Genomic DNA, 14,449 nt, shown 5'->3' with positions numbered 1-14,449 from the left:
TCTCTAGTAGAGAATGACACAAGGATCTGTTTCTTGTTGGGTTGTAAGCCACTTTAAGAGGATTGGATCTGACTTGATCAAAAGGAATATGAAAGCTCATTTGTGAAATAGATTGTTTAGACATTTTCGAAGCTTTAAATAATATGAGTACTCATTAGTATGCGGCCAAGATCATGGACATGTGGGATATTCTACAATAAAGCTAGGACATGGTAATCACTCATGTGCTAGTCAAAATTTAGTAGCAGATAGATTAGCTACCTTGGTGTTGGACAATGCAAAAACTGAATACATACTTTATGATTCATCTCCTCTACAAATTCTAGGTTTTATTCATCTAGATTGTAGAGGCATGTGTTAATTCTTGTTTGTTTTTTTCACCATGTACCAAAAAAGAATAAATCAATTAAAAGTATGAACTAATATATTTAAGAGTGAATTACAATTACACTCTCACATTTAATGAAACTATATAAACTCTTTTCATTTTTTAACTTACATAAACCACCTCTAATTTATATACATACATTAAATTGACTATCCTATATGGGAACTGAGTATAATATTTTATACAAAATGAGTAATAAGTATAATTAAGTTTATCTTCAAGGGGCGTCAGTATAATTTAATATTAATTAACTAATTATGCATTACAGTAAGCCGATAAAATTTGATTATCAATTCAGTCTTTTCTTTTGTGTTTATAAGCAACATCAGCTTAGAACTATTACTGAATTTTGTAACGAATCAAAATGATTTTTTTTTTGTAATTTAGTAATTTTTGCTTTCCTTTGTGTCACATGTCACTCATCATCTAGGGAATGCCAATAGGATAAATTTTGACATATAACAATAATTTCTTGGAAATTAATGGAGAAACTGAAATCAAACTTTCATTGGACAAACAACAAGTTTTCCTTCATGTTATTACTTCCATAAACTTACTCGATCACATGCTCCAACAAAAAGCAGGGAAAATTGAATTGTTCAAAACATATTCATTCTAAAAAATAACAAATATTTAGATAATAATAAGTTAAATTCAAATGTTTTATTAGTGCATAGTAGTGATATTTTAATATAAAAATACATTATTCATACATTATCTACAACATTACGAGTTGTTTTTTTATATAAAATATATATTTTTATTAGATCTTGAGTTGTCTATCTTATATTTAACTTTACTAAGTCTTAAAATAATTATAACAAAATGACGATTTATGTATTATCGCCCCATTTAAATCATTTATAAGCTCAAGTCTTAAATCGTTAGCAATAACTAATTTAAGTGTTAAGGATAAAATAAAATATATTGAGATTAACTTTGACTTTGATTTTTTTTGGCACTTGTAAACTTTCATTTATTTTACAACACAAATATATTGACTAACGACAATAGCTATAAGGAAGAAATGATACGATTTTGTTTAATCTCAAACAAGATCATTACGAACTATGGTATACTAGGAAGTAAAATCCAAATAATATAAAAATCAACGACTCTTCATTATTTTTTATTAGAGTAAATTGTAACGGTGGTCCTTAGAATTTACCTTAATTAATTACACACATTAGACCTTTTGTTTAAAAGATTACACTCAACATATGTATATAAATTTGGGATGCTTTATTTAGGTGCAAAAAAAGAATGGGAGTTTGTATATTTTAATAATTTTTAGGGGAGTTTAACTCTATTTAAATATAAAATTGATTGCATTATAATAATTTAGATAATACAACTAATTATCAACACATATTTTTGCACCACCGATCCAAATATATCTATAAACATGTGATTTAAATGGTTTATCTAACACGTGATTTTTCCACCACCAATCTAATGCATCTATAAACATGAATATAAGAAATGCAAATACTTAATATTAAATATGAATTAGATTTGAATGAGTAAAATTAAAAGATAAATATATATGATTAAATGATTTGAATGAATAAAATTAATATTAAATACCTTGTAATTATTAGGTAACTTTTAATCTTAAGTTCTTAACCATGGTATATAATTATAACTCAAATTTATTCTTCTAGAGATTTTTCACCTAAGTCAATCCTCATTTATATATATGTAAATAAATAAATAAATCAACTCATGTATGAATAATTGTTATTATATGAATTAGAATAATTAATATGGAATTGAGTCTCATGTCAATGGTCAGTATGAAAATATATATTTGCAAATGACTTTTTTTTAAGTGACTAGTCACTTTTAATCCTATGTATATATGGTTGTATGGCTAGGTCTTATTTGAGTCATTTTCCCTATATATATTATATATATATATATATACCATTATTAAGTGTGATGTTTGCAATGAGTTTAGATCGGTTTTTAAGCATAAGTCATCTGATTCGTATGTATAAATAATATGTGGTTTAATTTAGTTTGATTAATTTACATTAACAAACCGATCCAAAAATTATATGGTGTTTAGTTCTGTTTTTTACTAAAAAACAAATCTAACACACTTTAAATTGCCATATTAACATAAAAATATGTAAATTTCAAAATAATAAGTTTAATATGATTACAAAATGTTAAATCACATCAAAAATTAATCCAATACTTCTAGTATAAGGTGTGGCACACAAAAACATTTATTTGAATATTAGTAGTATCTATTTGAACTAAAAATAAGAACGACAACAAAAATAAAAAACAAGATGAGAAATAAAACACTAGGAAAATAACACCAATACCATACCCGCATAATTTTAACAATAAGTGTTAACTAACAAGTAATTTCACTTTTGACAATGATAAAATAAGAAAAATATAAAATTTACATTATCAATTATAAGATTAATTACATTTAAAACTAAAATAAAACTGATTGTTTTGAAACCAGTCTAATACAGATTCAATAATTTCAATTTTTTGGACTAATTTTCCATTTCTTCTTTAGATCAGTGGGGATGTGAATATCACTATGGATAAGCAGGACTCGATCATAAGGCTGTAAATAAATTGAACCAAGTCGAATCAGAGTTCAACTCAATAAGGATTTATCTAGCTCGAAACTTGACTCGAGTTACATACGAATTACTTTTTAGCTCGAATCCGGCTTGATTAAAGTTCGTGAGCTATTCACCTCATTTCAAATTAGTTCATTATGACAACTCAAATATTTAATACATTTTTAAAATACTACAAAATGTTATTTTTTTGGTACTATCAAGGATATTCCTTCACCTTTTTTGGTAATGAACTAATCTCTTTCGAGGTTTGTGACTACCCCTCCTAACAATTGTCGCTCCCAAGAATCGAATCCTCAACCTTGGAGATCCAGTTGAGCCTTACACCACTAGACAAGACTTTGTTGGTCTACAAAAGGTTATATATATAAATTTAATCTTGTTTATATATATATATAATAATAACAATAAATATAAAATAATTTATATTATATATAGAGAGGGATCCACTTACTCCTAGAGTAAGTTTTTTAAACTTACTCCACATCCTAGCCATCAATTGTAAGAAAATCTAATGATTTCAATTAGTGAGTATATATAAACTATTATATGTCCATAAAATTGATGGTTAGTATGAGAAGTAAGTGAATCCCCACTCATATATATGTATATATATGTTGAATCAACTAATGAATCTAACAAGTCGAACTATATCATGTTCAAGTTCGGCTCGTTTATTTAACGAACTCAAGTTCGACTCATTTAGTTCATGAATTAAGTTTATCGAGCTAAATAACGAGTCAAGTTTCGAACAAATATCAAGTTGATTCGGTTTATTGCTCTACCCGCTCACCTGGCGTGACCCAATCATGATTGGGCCCACACAGGATCGCGTATCATCGTGTCTATGATCAAGTTCGAGTTTAAAAATTAGACTAAGTCAATATTTAGGTCAGGTAGAGAACAAATATGACCCAATCGGACCCGTCGTCCCATTATTAATACTCTTCATGTTTCTATATGTTTCTATTTAATTATGTACTGTACATCGTAATGACATATCTTTGATCAGGTACAAAAAAAGATCCAATCAATATTTAGGATTAGATAATACAATGCTAACTTAAATACCACCATTATTGAGCAATTGTTTGTGTTAGTTAATAGATAATGGAAGCAAGGTAGGAAAGAAAATTGGTGGAAGAAGATGAATTCTGCCACTTCAATTGCAACTGCAAGATTGAGCTGTTGTAACAACACTCACTCACCACTTCTCTTACTAACTGTAAGTTTCATTTCTCTCACTTCCTTACCCTCTTCTCAATTCAATTCAATCTAATTATTGTTATTACTGTAACTATATAAAGGAATTGGTTTGGCCTACGCACACTAACTCAATTCGCATTCGTCGAATTCGAAATGTGGGAACTTTCACTTCAAAGCTGTTCCATAAAAAAAGGTCAAGGTTTTGTGTTGAAGCTGCTGCAAATGTTAATGCAATTTCTAGTTCTCGTGGAGATAGGGAAGAAGGAGGCTTTGATCGAGAGCTGAGATCGGTTCTTGAACTTGCAACTGACTCCGAGTTGTATGAGATTGAACAAATCCTTTTTGGTCGCAGGTTTACCCCTTTTCCAATTTCATTACTTCATTGGTAGTAGTTGTACGAGTCTCGTTGCAATGATAAAGTTGCTGCTTAGTGGCCAAGAAGTCACGAGTTCAAATCCTATAAACAACCCCTTCGATTGTGGGGATAAGGCTGTGTACCATCCACTAGGCCTGAGTGTCGTGCTCTGGGCTGTATTTTTGTTGATATTAGATAACCCTTCTCTTTGGCAAATGTAGCTGAAAAACTAACCGAAAGTGGTGTGTGTTTGACACCCTTGAGGGGCTTATAAGCGAGGCAAATGACTTACTTGACTAAAAGTAAGCTATTGGAATTGTTTCATTAAAGAGAATTTTTAGATTTTTTTTTGCTATAACACCATTGGGGAGACTTATGACTTAGGTTTTAAGTCATCTACACTTTTTAGATGACTTATCAGCTAATTTTACAAGCACTCTTAATTCAATCGGATAGCTTATCAACCATTAGCTTTCGTCCTCCAAAATTTCAACCTTAACTGGATTTTCAACCATTTATACCTAACAGAGCCAAAAACGTAGCTGATTAGCCAACTGATTGATCTGCAAGTGTTTGGTAAAATTAGCTATATCGACTACCTGATAAGTGCGAATGACTTAAAAGTTACTAGCTTATAAGCCATGGGCTTTTTAAAAATCCTCACTAACTTGACAAGGCTATTAACTTATCTTTTTTTATCAAAGAAGCTTGTTAACTAGCTTATAGGATCTTGTGTTACCTAACACACAAAACCAGTAATTCTTGAATTGATGCATGCTTATGGGGCATACCAATCAAAATCTTAAAGATAAGTTTAATATAATTGCAGTAAAAGCTTTCTTTTTGACATTTTAAATTGCTGCTTTAATGCCTAACAAATCCTGGAAACAATCTCTCCGCTTGTGGGGTAAGGCTGCGTACATCTCCCCTCGCTAGACTCCACTAAGTGGGAGCCTTGTGCATTGGGCCACCCTTTTTAATGCCTAACAAGTATTTGATTGGTTGTGCCTAACGGTCATTGTGGCCATGCTAGATTTTAATTAAGTATATACATGTTGTTATTGTTATGTAATGTTTTATGTTTGGTAATCCTTGTTTAATACACCATCAGCTACTTTAGTCCTTTGCTAAAATCTGTGACAAGCACGACCAAAGTGGACTTTGACCGGTCCATGATTGGAGTTGACCTTCAAGAGCGCAAACAATTTATAGCTGCTCTGGAGTCCCGATTTTTCTTCCTTGCTGCTGATGCACGCTCTACATTAAGGTTTTAAATTTATTGTTACTTTATTCTACTTCTTGTTCCCTTGTCTTACTTAATCTAGAATGTGATATTAATAACTTCTACGAACTTGATAGTTTATGAGCAAAATATGTATACTCTATGAAAATAAGCCTATCAGGTGTCAGATAGATACTAGTTCAGATTAAGGAAGATAGATTAGGAATGAATGAGAAATATTATTGATCATGCCCTTCTTCCTGGTTATGAATAAGTGAGAGATCTAAGAATCAAGGTAGAAGATAGGAACAAGAATACAACAATGGAGATTCTCTCAACCCAGGATATTCGATAGTCCTGCCTCTACCTCCCCAGCTTCTCTCTACAACTCAAAACTGATATCCAATCTTCACTTATTCCTAGTTATACTTTTACCCTCCGACCCCTTTCCTTCCTTCCCATTCAGTTAGAGTTTGTCGTAACTGACAGTCCCACTGTTATATTACAACTAAGTTCCTCTTTGGTCATTACAGCTGTTTCTCTTATCACACTCCTAATATTGTTGCGTGAAGTTATCCAAATCGTTGTTCAATAATACTTCTCTACTTTATCATCTTATCATATATAAACCTAAGGGAATTCCCATTTCTTTGCTTCTAAGCCTAATATTCATTTTTTGCATTTGTTGTTCACAGGGGTTGGAGGCCATCGTATAGAAATGTATTGCTTCAAGTCATCAAAAAAATGAATATTGCATGCTCAACCAAATTATCAACCCAAGACCTTGAAGTTGAAATTTTCCTCTACCTGTTGCACCAAAACTCAAGGTAAGTAATTTTTTCCTGTTTTCCCCCCAAAGAATGAAAAATCTTTCATACTTCTCTAGTGGTAATCTAAGTTTGAATATTCCTTGTAGTGTTGAATCAGAAAATTATCCAGGCTTATTGGACGTAGGCACTACAGCTGATGGTCAGAATACTCTAGAACTTGGACTCCCCCAGTCTCTTGCTGCTTTAAAACTTGGGGTAGATGACCTTAGATCAATTATTTTGAAGGTTGTTTTACTTCAATGATTCACTTTACATATGACTATTTTAAAGTTGGTCTTCAATTTTAGTTGATCTGTTCTTTCTAATTAGTTATTTTTCTGTCTTTAAAAGGGTGGTAGTGTATTCACATTGGCAAAGATATATCAATTGGTAAGAGGAGGATGTCAGTGTTTTTTTCTCTGTCTCTAATGTATCCACAAAAGAAAGCATTTTGCTCCTTTACTCTTTTTGTTTTCTCATTTCGTGACTAGATATTGACTTGTAGTTAGCAAGGAAATTGTCTGGGAAAGTTCTTGTAGAAGCTGCTAACTACCAGATTAAGAAAGAGTTAATGAAAAAGGTCTGTATCACACTTGTGGGTGTTTTGCTAGCATGGTTAACATTTCTCAAGAATAACTTAAACATGCATTTTGTTCTTTATGATTTCCAGGGTGGACAGTTAGCTATTATTAACCTAGAATCCAGAGCAGCCTTGCTGGCAGCAAAACAGGTGCCTGACATAACAATTTGTTGTGCTTCTAATGCCATGCAATTCTATCATATGAATGAATATTACTGGCAGGAAATTATTAAATTTATTTGTATACTGATAGATAGAATTGACTTTCTGATGTGAAGACTTGAAATATTACACTGACAGATAGTTCAGAACTTCCACTTAATATGCTACAGTTAAATAGCCAATTAATAAATTACTTTAATTGATCCTTAAGTCATTGTAGAGTGCAATGATACTATTTGATCCATGTAGCTGAAGCAGAACCCATCCAGTGGGAAAAATATCTAGATTATTGTAGTCATTGTAGAGCTCTATACACTACCCTTTAATAAAACAGTCACACCATTGGAGGGAATAAAGAATTTTGTAGTACAAGATTTTATAGACTTTCACTTTCTTATGCCTTGGAGCATTATTCACTCTTAGGTGATATTTGGGACGTCTTTAAACAGAATGAAACAGACCACATGGCTTTTGTTCTATGTATGTCATACACTAATACTTTATAAACAGAGCATGGCAAGAGGGTTGAAAAGTGGGACACTTTTGGTTTCACTAAAAAGATGGAACCAAAAAAGAACATGGCACCGTATGATCCTGTTCTATACATGCGCTAAATGTTACCTGTGTTAATTTCTTTTCACGGACAATGGATCAAAATTAAATCCAATATGTAATTGCATGGTTCAGAGAGTGCATGTTGACATTTCTGAATCAGCTTAAGGCTTATGCATAACATTATTATTAAAAAATGGCGGTCCAGTTCACGAGGCTTCCACATAATCGGATTAATAGAAGGTAGACCTACACAACCTTATCCTCGCAATTGAAGAGGCTATTTCCAAGATTTGAATCCATACCTCCAGGCCACAAGGCAAACAACCTACCATTGCACCGAGACTTACTCTCTGCATAATATTATGATTTCTATTATTTATTTATATATAGTTTTAGTACAAGAAGATGTAAATATCAAGATGGCGTTAATGATTTTTTGGTCTTGTATCAGCAGAGTAAGTTATTTTCTATTTCTTTTTCTATGTATATTCTTGGTGCAAAATTAAATTGGTATTTTAGTTTATGCTAATTTATGTTATGTTGCTCATCTGAAGTTTTATTTATTCCAGGGTTTTCTTGGTGCTGCATCAAAATATCTGGGTTTTAGAAGCATGCTCTCATTTCTTGGACCTGTGTATGTTATATTCTACACCTTGTCTTCTTTTATAAGTTAGATTTTTTCGCACTCAAGACAGCAGCACTTCCTTTTTGATGATTAGATGTAGTGGTGTTTTAGTTGAGATTTGTGACAGGGTCAGTCTACATCACAGGTCCTTTTATGAGAATGTGCATGAAGGAATTTGAGTTTCCTCACCAAAAAAGCTAGTTGGCATTGCAAATTTGCAATCCTTCACCAGGATATCATATTTTTCTTCTCTATTACACACTGTGCTCTGAGTAACACCCAACTTCTTTCTGTTTTCCTAGTTAGTTTAATGGTCAGTTTAGATTACCACTGTAGCACCAAAATAAATAAGTTAATGACCAGTGTTCGTTACCTTTATGGGTTTTTGAACATAGAGAGTATCCCGAAGAAAAATCCCATGTGGAATATGGTATTTCTTTGACTAGTTTGGCGTACATTTTCTTGCCCCACTACAAAATCCAAAATCTGATTTTTTTCACTTGGTTTAGGAGAAATTGGTAAACTTCTGAAGTGGTTGTGTTCTCCTGTGCAGAACTGAAACTACTTTCTCAGGCACTTAATTTATTTCTCTTGGGCGATCTTGTGCAATCTCTGAATTGTCTGCATTGTATCCTTAGAATTTTTGGTGGGGCATGGCCATTTTCTCTTGTCCAATGGGCCATATTGTTTTTCTCATTTCCACTTGTATCTACAATCATTAGACTGGTTTTTATTAAGTCGTGGGTGAACTCTATTTACTGTATCTTTATTGATACATGGCATCATTAACTCTTGTGAGCAGCATTTTTATTTCCTCTTTGCTTTTCGGATTTTTCTACTGCTATCTGAGGCACAATTTATGAGTATTCTTTACCATTTTATTTGGAATGCGGAACAGGCTTTGGGGAACATTTTTGGCAGATCTTGTCATTCAAATGCTGGGAACAGATTATGCTAGAATCTTGCGAACAATTTATGCTTTGGCTCAGGCAATATATATGCTCTGTTCTTCCACTTTAGGCTCATAGCCTTGCCAGGGGTTTACCGACACATCCAACTTGATATGATTTGATTAATATTGTGCTTAGTTAGTTATTTATTTAGTGCACTTTGATCTTTAGTATTGTGATCTTCAATCTACTCTTGTTTATAAAAAATGGACATAAAATATTAAACCTCAAACATCTGACGATTATTGGGCATTCAGGCGATGATATTTGCATTACTATCCGTTCCATGTGTGAGTTACATGGTTATTTTTCCTACCATATTTGACAATCATGTATCTCGTAGACTCAGGCTATCATCATTCATGGTGTTTTGTTGCAATTTAGTTTTTGGAGAAAATTTTAAGTTTGTATTGCATGTCATGAATTCCAATTTCCATGTAGATTAATACAAGTGATATTTTAATAGAAACTATTTTTGCTATGAAGCATTGCTCGCTAATTTTGTGAATTTCATTCTTTTTACTTCAGATTCGAGTCTTCCGCACTTATAAGCTGCCAGCTGATGATGTTACTGATGAATAGTTAAGAAGTTTCATTTCATGGATAGTTGATTGGAGATGGATTTTGAGCATCATTGAAGCTTTTGAGAACTGTCATGTTTAGGTAAACGGTTTCAAAACAAAACACAAGCTCCACCTGTAAAAATTTGTAAACAAGTAGTCTTCATATATAATTTTTTACTTCACAATATCCTTCATCTGAATATTTATTCCAACTTTCAGTAGATAATTCAAAGATGGACTAATCAAATTTGTTGTACATAATATTATAGTTTCACTTTTTGTGTAAATTAGAACTTAATTTTATTCTCTAACATGTGTTGCTTTAGTTTAATATGTTTTCTGTATGAAAAGTATTCATGCATCATGTTTCTGTACACGTAGGAAAGATTGTAGAAGCATAAGCCTAAATGACTGCAGGAAAATTATGCTTAGATGCTGTTTGAGGGCATCTTTTCTATATCAGTTTATATAAGCCTAGCACCTGATCCGGAATTGCATGACAATTACTGTAAAAAAGAGTTAATAGTGGACATGACATTCATTACTAATACATAATTTAGGACACTAATAATGGGGATTTTCTGATTTTGAAGTTTCTTTTCTTAACTTACATCCTACAAGTGAGGAAAATTGCAAGTGTCTCCATCCCAAAGTTTTCCAGGGTCTTTCAATGTTCACAGTTTCAGATAGCCACATATTACCTGTGTATAATCTGCACTGTGGAATATGCTCTCCCTTCTCCAGTTCTTCTTTCTTAGCTTAAAACAAAATATTTCAAGGTTCTGTTTCATCCTCTCTCATACTTGAAGTTTTAAACCATGGCATATAACCCTTGGTATACCTATCTAAGTGCAACACTGTAACCTGAAATAATAATGTAACCACTAACCATCAACTAGTTAAGACTTGCAACATTGATCTATTGGCTATTATCAGAAAGCTTCTATGGATTGAACAAGAAAACAACCACTTTTTCAGCCTTTTAATTACTTTGTGGATGGTCCTGAACTCTATATTTTGTAAGTTTCAAGTTATTATAATTTATAGGCATATGGTCATTTTAAATAATATTATAATAAATTTACTAACTCATAGGATGTTACTTGTGCTTCTTATAACTATTTATTTCTTTTTTCTGATTATGTAAACTATTTAATGGAAGTCACATTTGATTTGTAAGTGATTGATTTTTCTTGCCATTATTTTCAGTTACCTGACCTGAGCTATTGTAATCATATGTGGTAGCTATGTCTAAAAGGATTGGATTCTCCATAACTGCATTGCACATGAACCCCAAAAATATGGGGTTGTGATTTGTGAATGTGAGCATTATATGATGGCTAAGTCCAAAATATATACATCACTTAGGCAAAGGAAAAAGAGTTGGGTGTTTCTGTGTGTGCATATCCCAGAAGAGTTTGACTTATAGCACTCTTCCATAGCTTGCCATCTGCGTCCCTTCTTATGATAGAAGAATTCTTCACTGCCATTTAAAACTATTGTGAAACAAAAGTAATAAGCAAGGAGAGCATATCTCAATATAATTATTATTTTCGCTATGTAGATTCCTTACACAATTTTTGGCTAGTTAAACCCTTTCAACTTTAAGAACTCGAACTTAGGATATTATAGGCATGATATTAGAGTTGTTAGAGCTAACTTAACTCCAAAAGCTACCTTATAAGAGTGAACGGTTATCTAAGCCTTAAAAGTATTGACTCAACCATATTCCCATTCAGTGTGAGATTTATCTTAACACACCTCCTCACGTTCAGGACTAGACATCTAGAGCGTGAAGTCTGAAGGACTGGACATCTACAAGTAGCTCATTAGGAAGGCCATGTTTTGATACTACATTAGAATGATTAGATCTAACTAAACATCAAAATCTATATCATGAGGTGAGTTATCTAAGCCTTATAAACATCAGTTCAACCATATTTTCATTCAGTGTGAGACTTATCTTAATACATGATTCATGTAGACTATGTTTGGATTGACTGAATATGACGAAATGGAGTGGAAAAGAATAAGATCATGTTCCACTCTAAGGATTCTCTATTTTAGAAGGGAAAATGCAATGGATCTTGATGGGGTAGGTTCATCTCATTCTATCTAATCCCCCATTTTTTTGCTCCTTCTCAAATTTCTACTTGAATTAAATACCCCTAAGAAAAGTGCTCATTCTTCTATTTAAAAAATAGGGTATAAGTGCTTTGATTATTAGCTGAATCTCACTTTACAATTGGTTGAGGTGAAAAATGATTGGGCTCCAAAAGTTTAAGTAAGAAATTCAATTTGTTAGGCTTCAATTGAGTAAAGCTCCACTAACAATATGACTAAACCGAAACGTTATGGATTACAGGCCCAAGATCCCTTGGCTATCATACATGATGTACGTAGATGGAGTTAGTTCATATGAATTTAGCATCGCGATTCAAAACAAACCATTGTCTAATCAAATGAACTATTTAAAACCAAATTATACTTATTTGAATATTCAGAATACAAAATCCTACTGATTTATAAGGTACATCCATTACAGTACAACATATGATATACAAGAATAAAGAATCACAGTAACATGTATATGGTCTACTATGTGTTAAGAAATTTTTTTGTAAGCATTGAGTGGATAATAATACCAACATGATTAGCCAAGACAACTTGAAAGTAAAATGATATATACTTTTACAAAATCAATCTATAAATTCTCCTATTGATATAAGATGACACGTTACTTTTTAATAATTGATTTATAAGCGATATATGTTATTTTTTTATACTAGTATGTTACTATGCTAATTTTGTATTAGGATATATCATTGGTCAAATGACAAAGATAAGTAATTTTTTATTTTCAAAAGACACATCCATACTTGTGCTTGGATACTTTTTTTGGTCTTGATCCTATCACAATAATTAAGGCAATTCTAGATAAGTTTGTCTAAAACTACATATCCTTTTTATAGGATCCCTTCAAGAAATGAAATTTGGTTCTTTTTATAGGACTCTTCATATTTGTAAACACATTAATTAAATTTGTTACAGAAATACTATATACCATTTATTAGAATGTATTGGAAAAAGAAACTAAATTATAGATAATTATGAATAATACTTTTATAAAAATATATATAGTTATGGACACATTAAATTAAAATAGAGAAATATATATATTAACAATGTAAGAGTTTTTTTACACGATCACTACATTATTTATCATAAAACTTTAATCATCATTAACTTTTAACTATAAGTCATGCAAATGAACAATGAATAATACACTCACCATATATAAACTTTTACACTAATAATGTACATATATTATACTCATTAAAATAACGCTATTAAATTTCATCCTTAATTTTCCTCGAATAACGCAAAGAAGTTAGATAGCAAGGATTGGAGGGAGTATTTGTTATCTCATAGAAAAGAATGGAGACTAATTCCTTCATGAATGTTTCCAATAAAGGAAAATTATTTTTTTTTACTACTAAGGGTATATCCTCACCTTATAGATAAAGAACTAATCCATTTTGGAGTTGGTGACTATCTCTCTCAACAACTATCGCTCAAAAAAATTGAATATTTACCCTTTTAATCTTTTTAGAGATTTAATGAGATCTTACACTACACAACAACATTGACAAATAAAAGTGCTTTACTCAACTTAAATGCCTTTCAATGCCTAAGTTTTCTAATGAGAAAAAAATATATGCCCTAATAATGTTTAATTTTATATATTATTATTATATTATCCACTATTTATGTTTACTCATTATTAACTCTTCAAAAAATAATAAAAATGAATGATAAATGATATACTAACTGTATATAAATCTTTACACTGACAATACATAAATATTATAGTTCTACTATATCTATGCTCAAATAATAATAAGCATTGATGAACAATTAATTAAGGTGATGATTCAATTCCAAGCTATGTGTCTTCCATTAACTTGTATATAGAGTAATAAAAAGTTCATGCAACATCTGGTTGCACATCAACAAAATATTAGTCTAATAATGTAAGGTTTTGTTACATCTAAATATATCCACAATATGATTACATGCATAAAAACTTAATATATGGATATCTTTTTTTAATTGCAACATATATGGATATATAACAAGGGAGGTGCTATAGAAAGCTCATGTGCTCAACACCCCTATCTTTCACCACATAACTTATTTCTAATGATTTTATATCATCCATAAACCTAACAAATTAAACACAAAACGTCTAAGATATGGGTGGCATGCTTAGATGTGGACTACTCCTAATTTGCATTCATCCTCTCAAATATTTATCACTAATGTGTCACTCTTATAATATATATGTTTTTTTTCTTTTTGTCGGAGTCTGAACTTTGTTTTTCTCCTTATAAATGTGTCTACCTTGCCATGACATAAAAT

The 14,449-nt window shown here is 31.4% G+C and overlaps 1 protein-coding gene across 4 annotated transcripts; it reads left to right on the top strand.

The window, feature by feature from the left end:
- Nucleotides 1–4,098: 4,098 nt before the first annotated feature.
- On the top strand, nt 4,099–10,639 carry LOC109339636. Of its 4 annotated transcripts, none has more exons than XR_002106689.1 (11): nt 4,099–4,225; nt 4,308–4,558; nt 5,673–5,828; nt 6,479–6,610; nt 6,700–6,838; nt 6,944–6,982; nt 7,098–7,172; nt 7,263–7,322; nt 8,459–8,523; nt 9,993–10,127; nt 10,445–10,639. XR_002106689.1 is itself a non-coding variant. In XM_019577103.1 (11 exons), exons 1-11 carry the CDS (start codon nt 4,148–4,150, stop codon nt 10,044–10,046), a joined length of 1,140 nt encoding a protein of 379 aa, XP_019432648.1. In that variant the 5' UTR covers nt 4,099–4,147; the 3' UTR covers nt 10,047–10,274. The 4 variants fall into 4 exon arrangements, 3 of the variants coding, with proteins under 3 accessions (XP_019432648.1, XP_019432650.1, XP_019432651.1); XM_019577103.1 differs by lacking the exon at nt 10,445–10,639 and adding an exon at nt 9,413–9,503 and having other exon boundaries at nt 9,993–10,274; XM_019577105.1 differs by lacking the exon at nt 10,445–10,639 and adding an exon at nt 9,413–9,553 and having other exon boundaries at nt 9,993–10,274.
- The last annotated feature ends 3,810 nt before the right edge of the window (nt 10,640–14,449 follow it).

The sequence above is a fragment of the Lupinus angustifolius genome, unplaced genomic scaffold (assembly GCF_001865875.1).
Source record: "Lupinus angustifolius cultivar Tanjil unplaced genomic scaffold, LupAngTanjil_v1.0 Scaffold_85_82, whole genome shotgun sequence".
Taxonomy (NCBI): domain Eukaryota; kingdom Viridiplantae; phylum Streptophyta; class Magnoliopsida; order Fabales; family Fabaceae; genus Lupinus; species Lupinus angustifolius.
This window is presented reverse-complemented; position numbering and strand designations above follow the sequence as displayed.

Coding starts and splice junctions, on each gene's coding strand:
- LOC109339636 (XM_019577103.1), top strand. CDS start 4,148: ATGAATTCTGCCACTTCAATTGCAACTGCAAGATTGAGCTGTTGTAAC. Junction 4,559..5,672: donor CAAATCCTTTTTGGTCGCAG/GTTTACCCCTTT, acceptor ATACACCATCAG/CTACTTTAGTCCTTTGCTAA. Junction 9,504..9,992: donor CAATTTATGCTTTGGCTCAG/GCAATATATATG, acceptor TTTTTACTTCAG/ATTCGAGTCTTCCGCACTTA.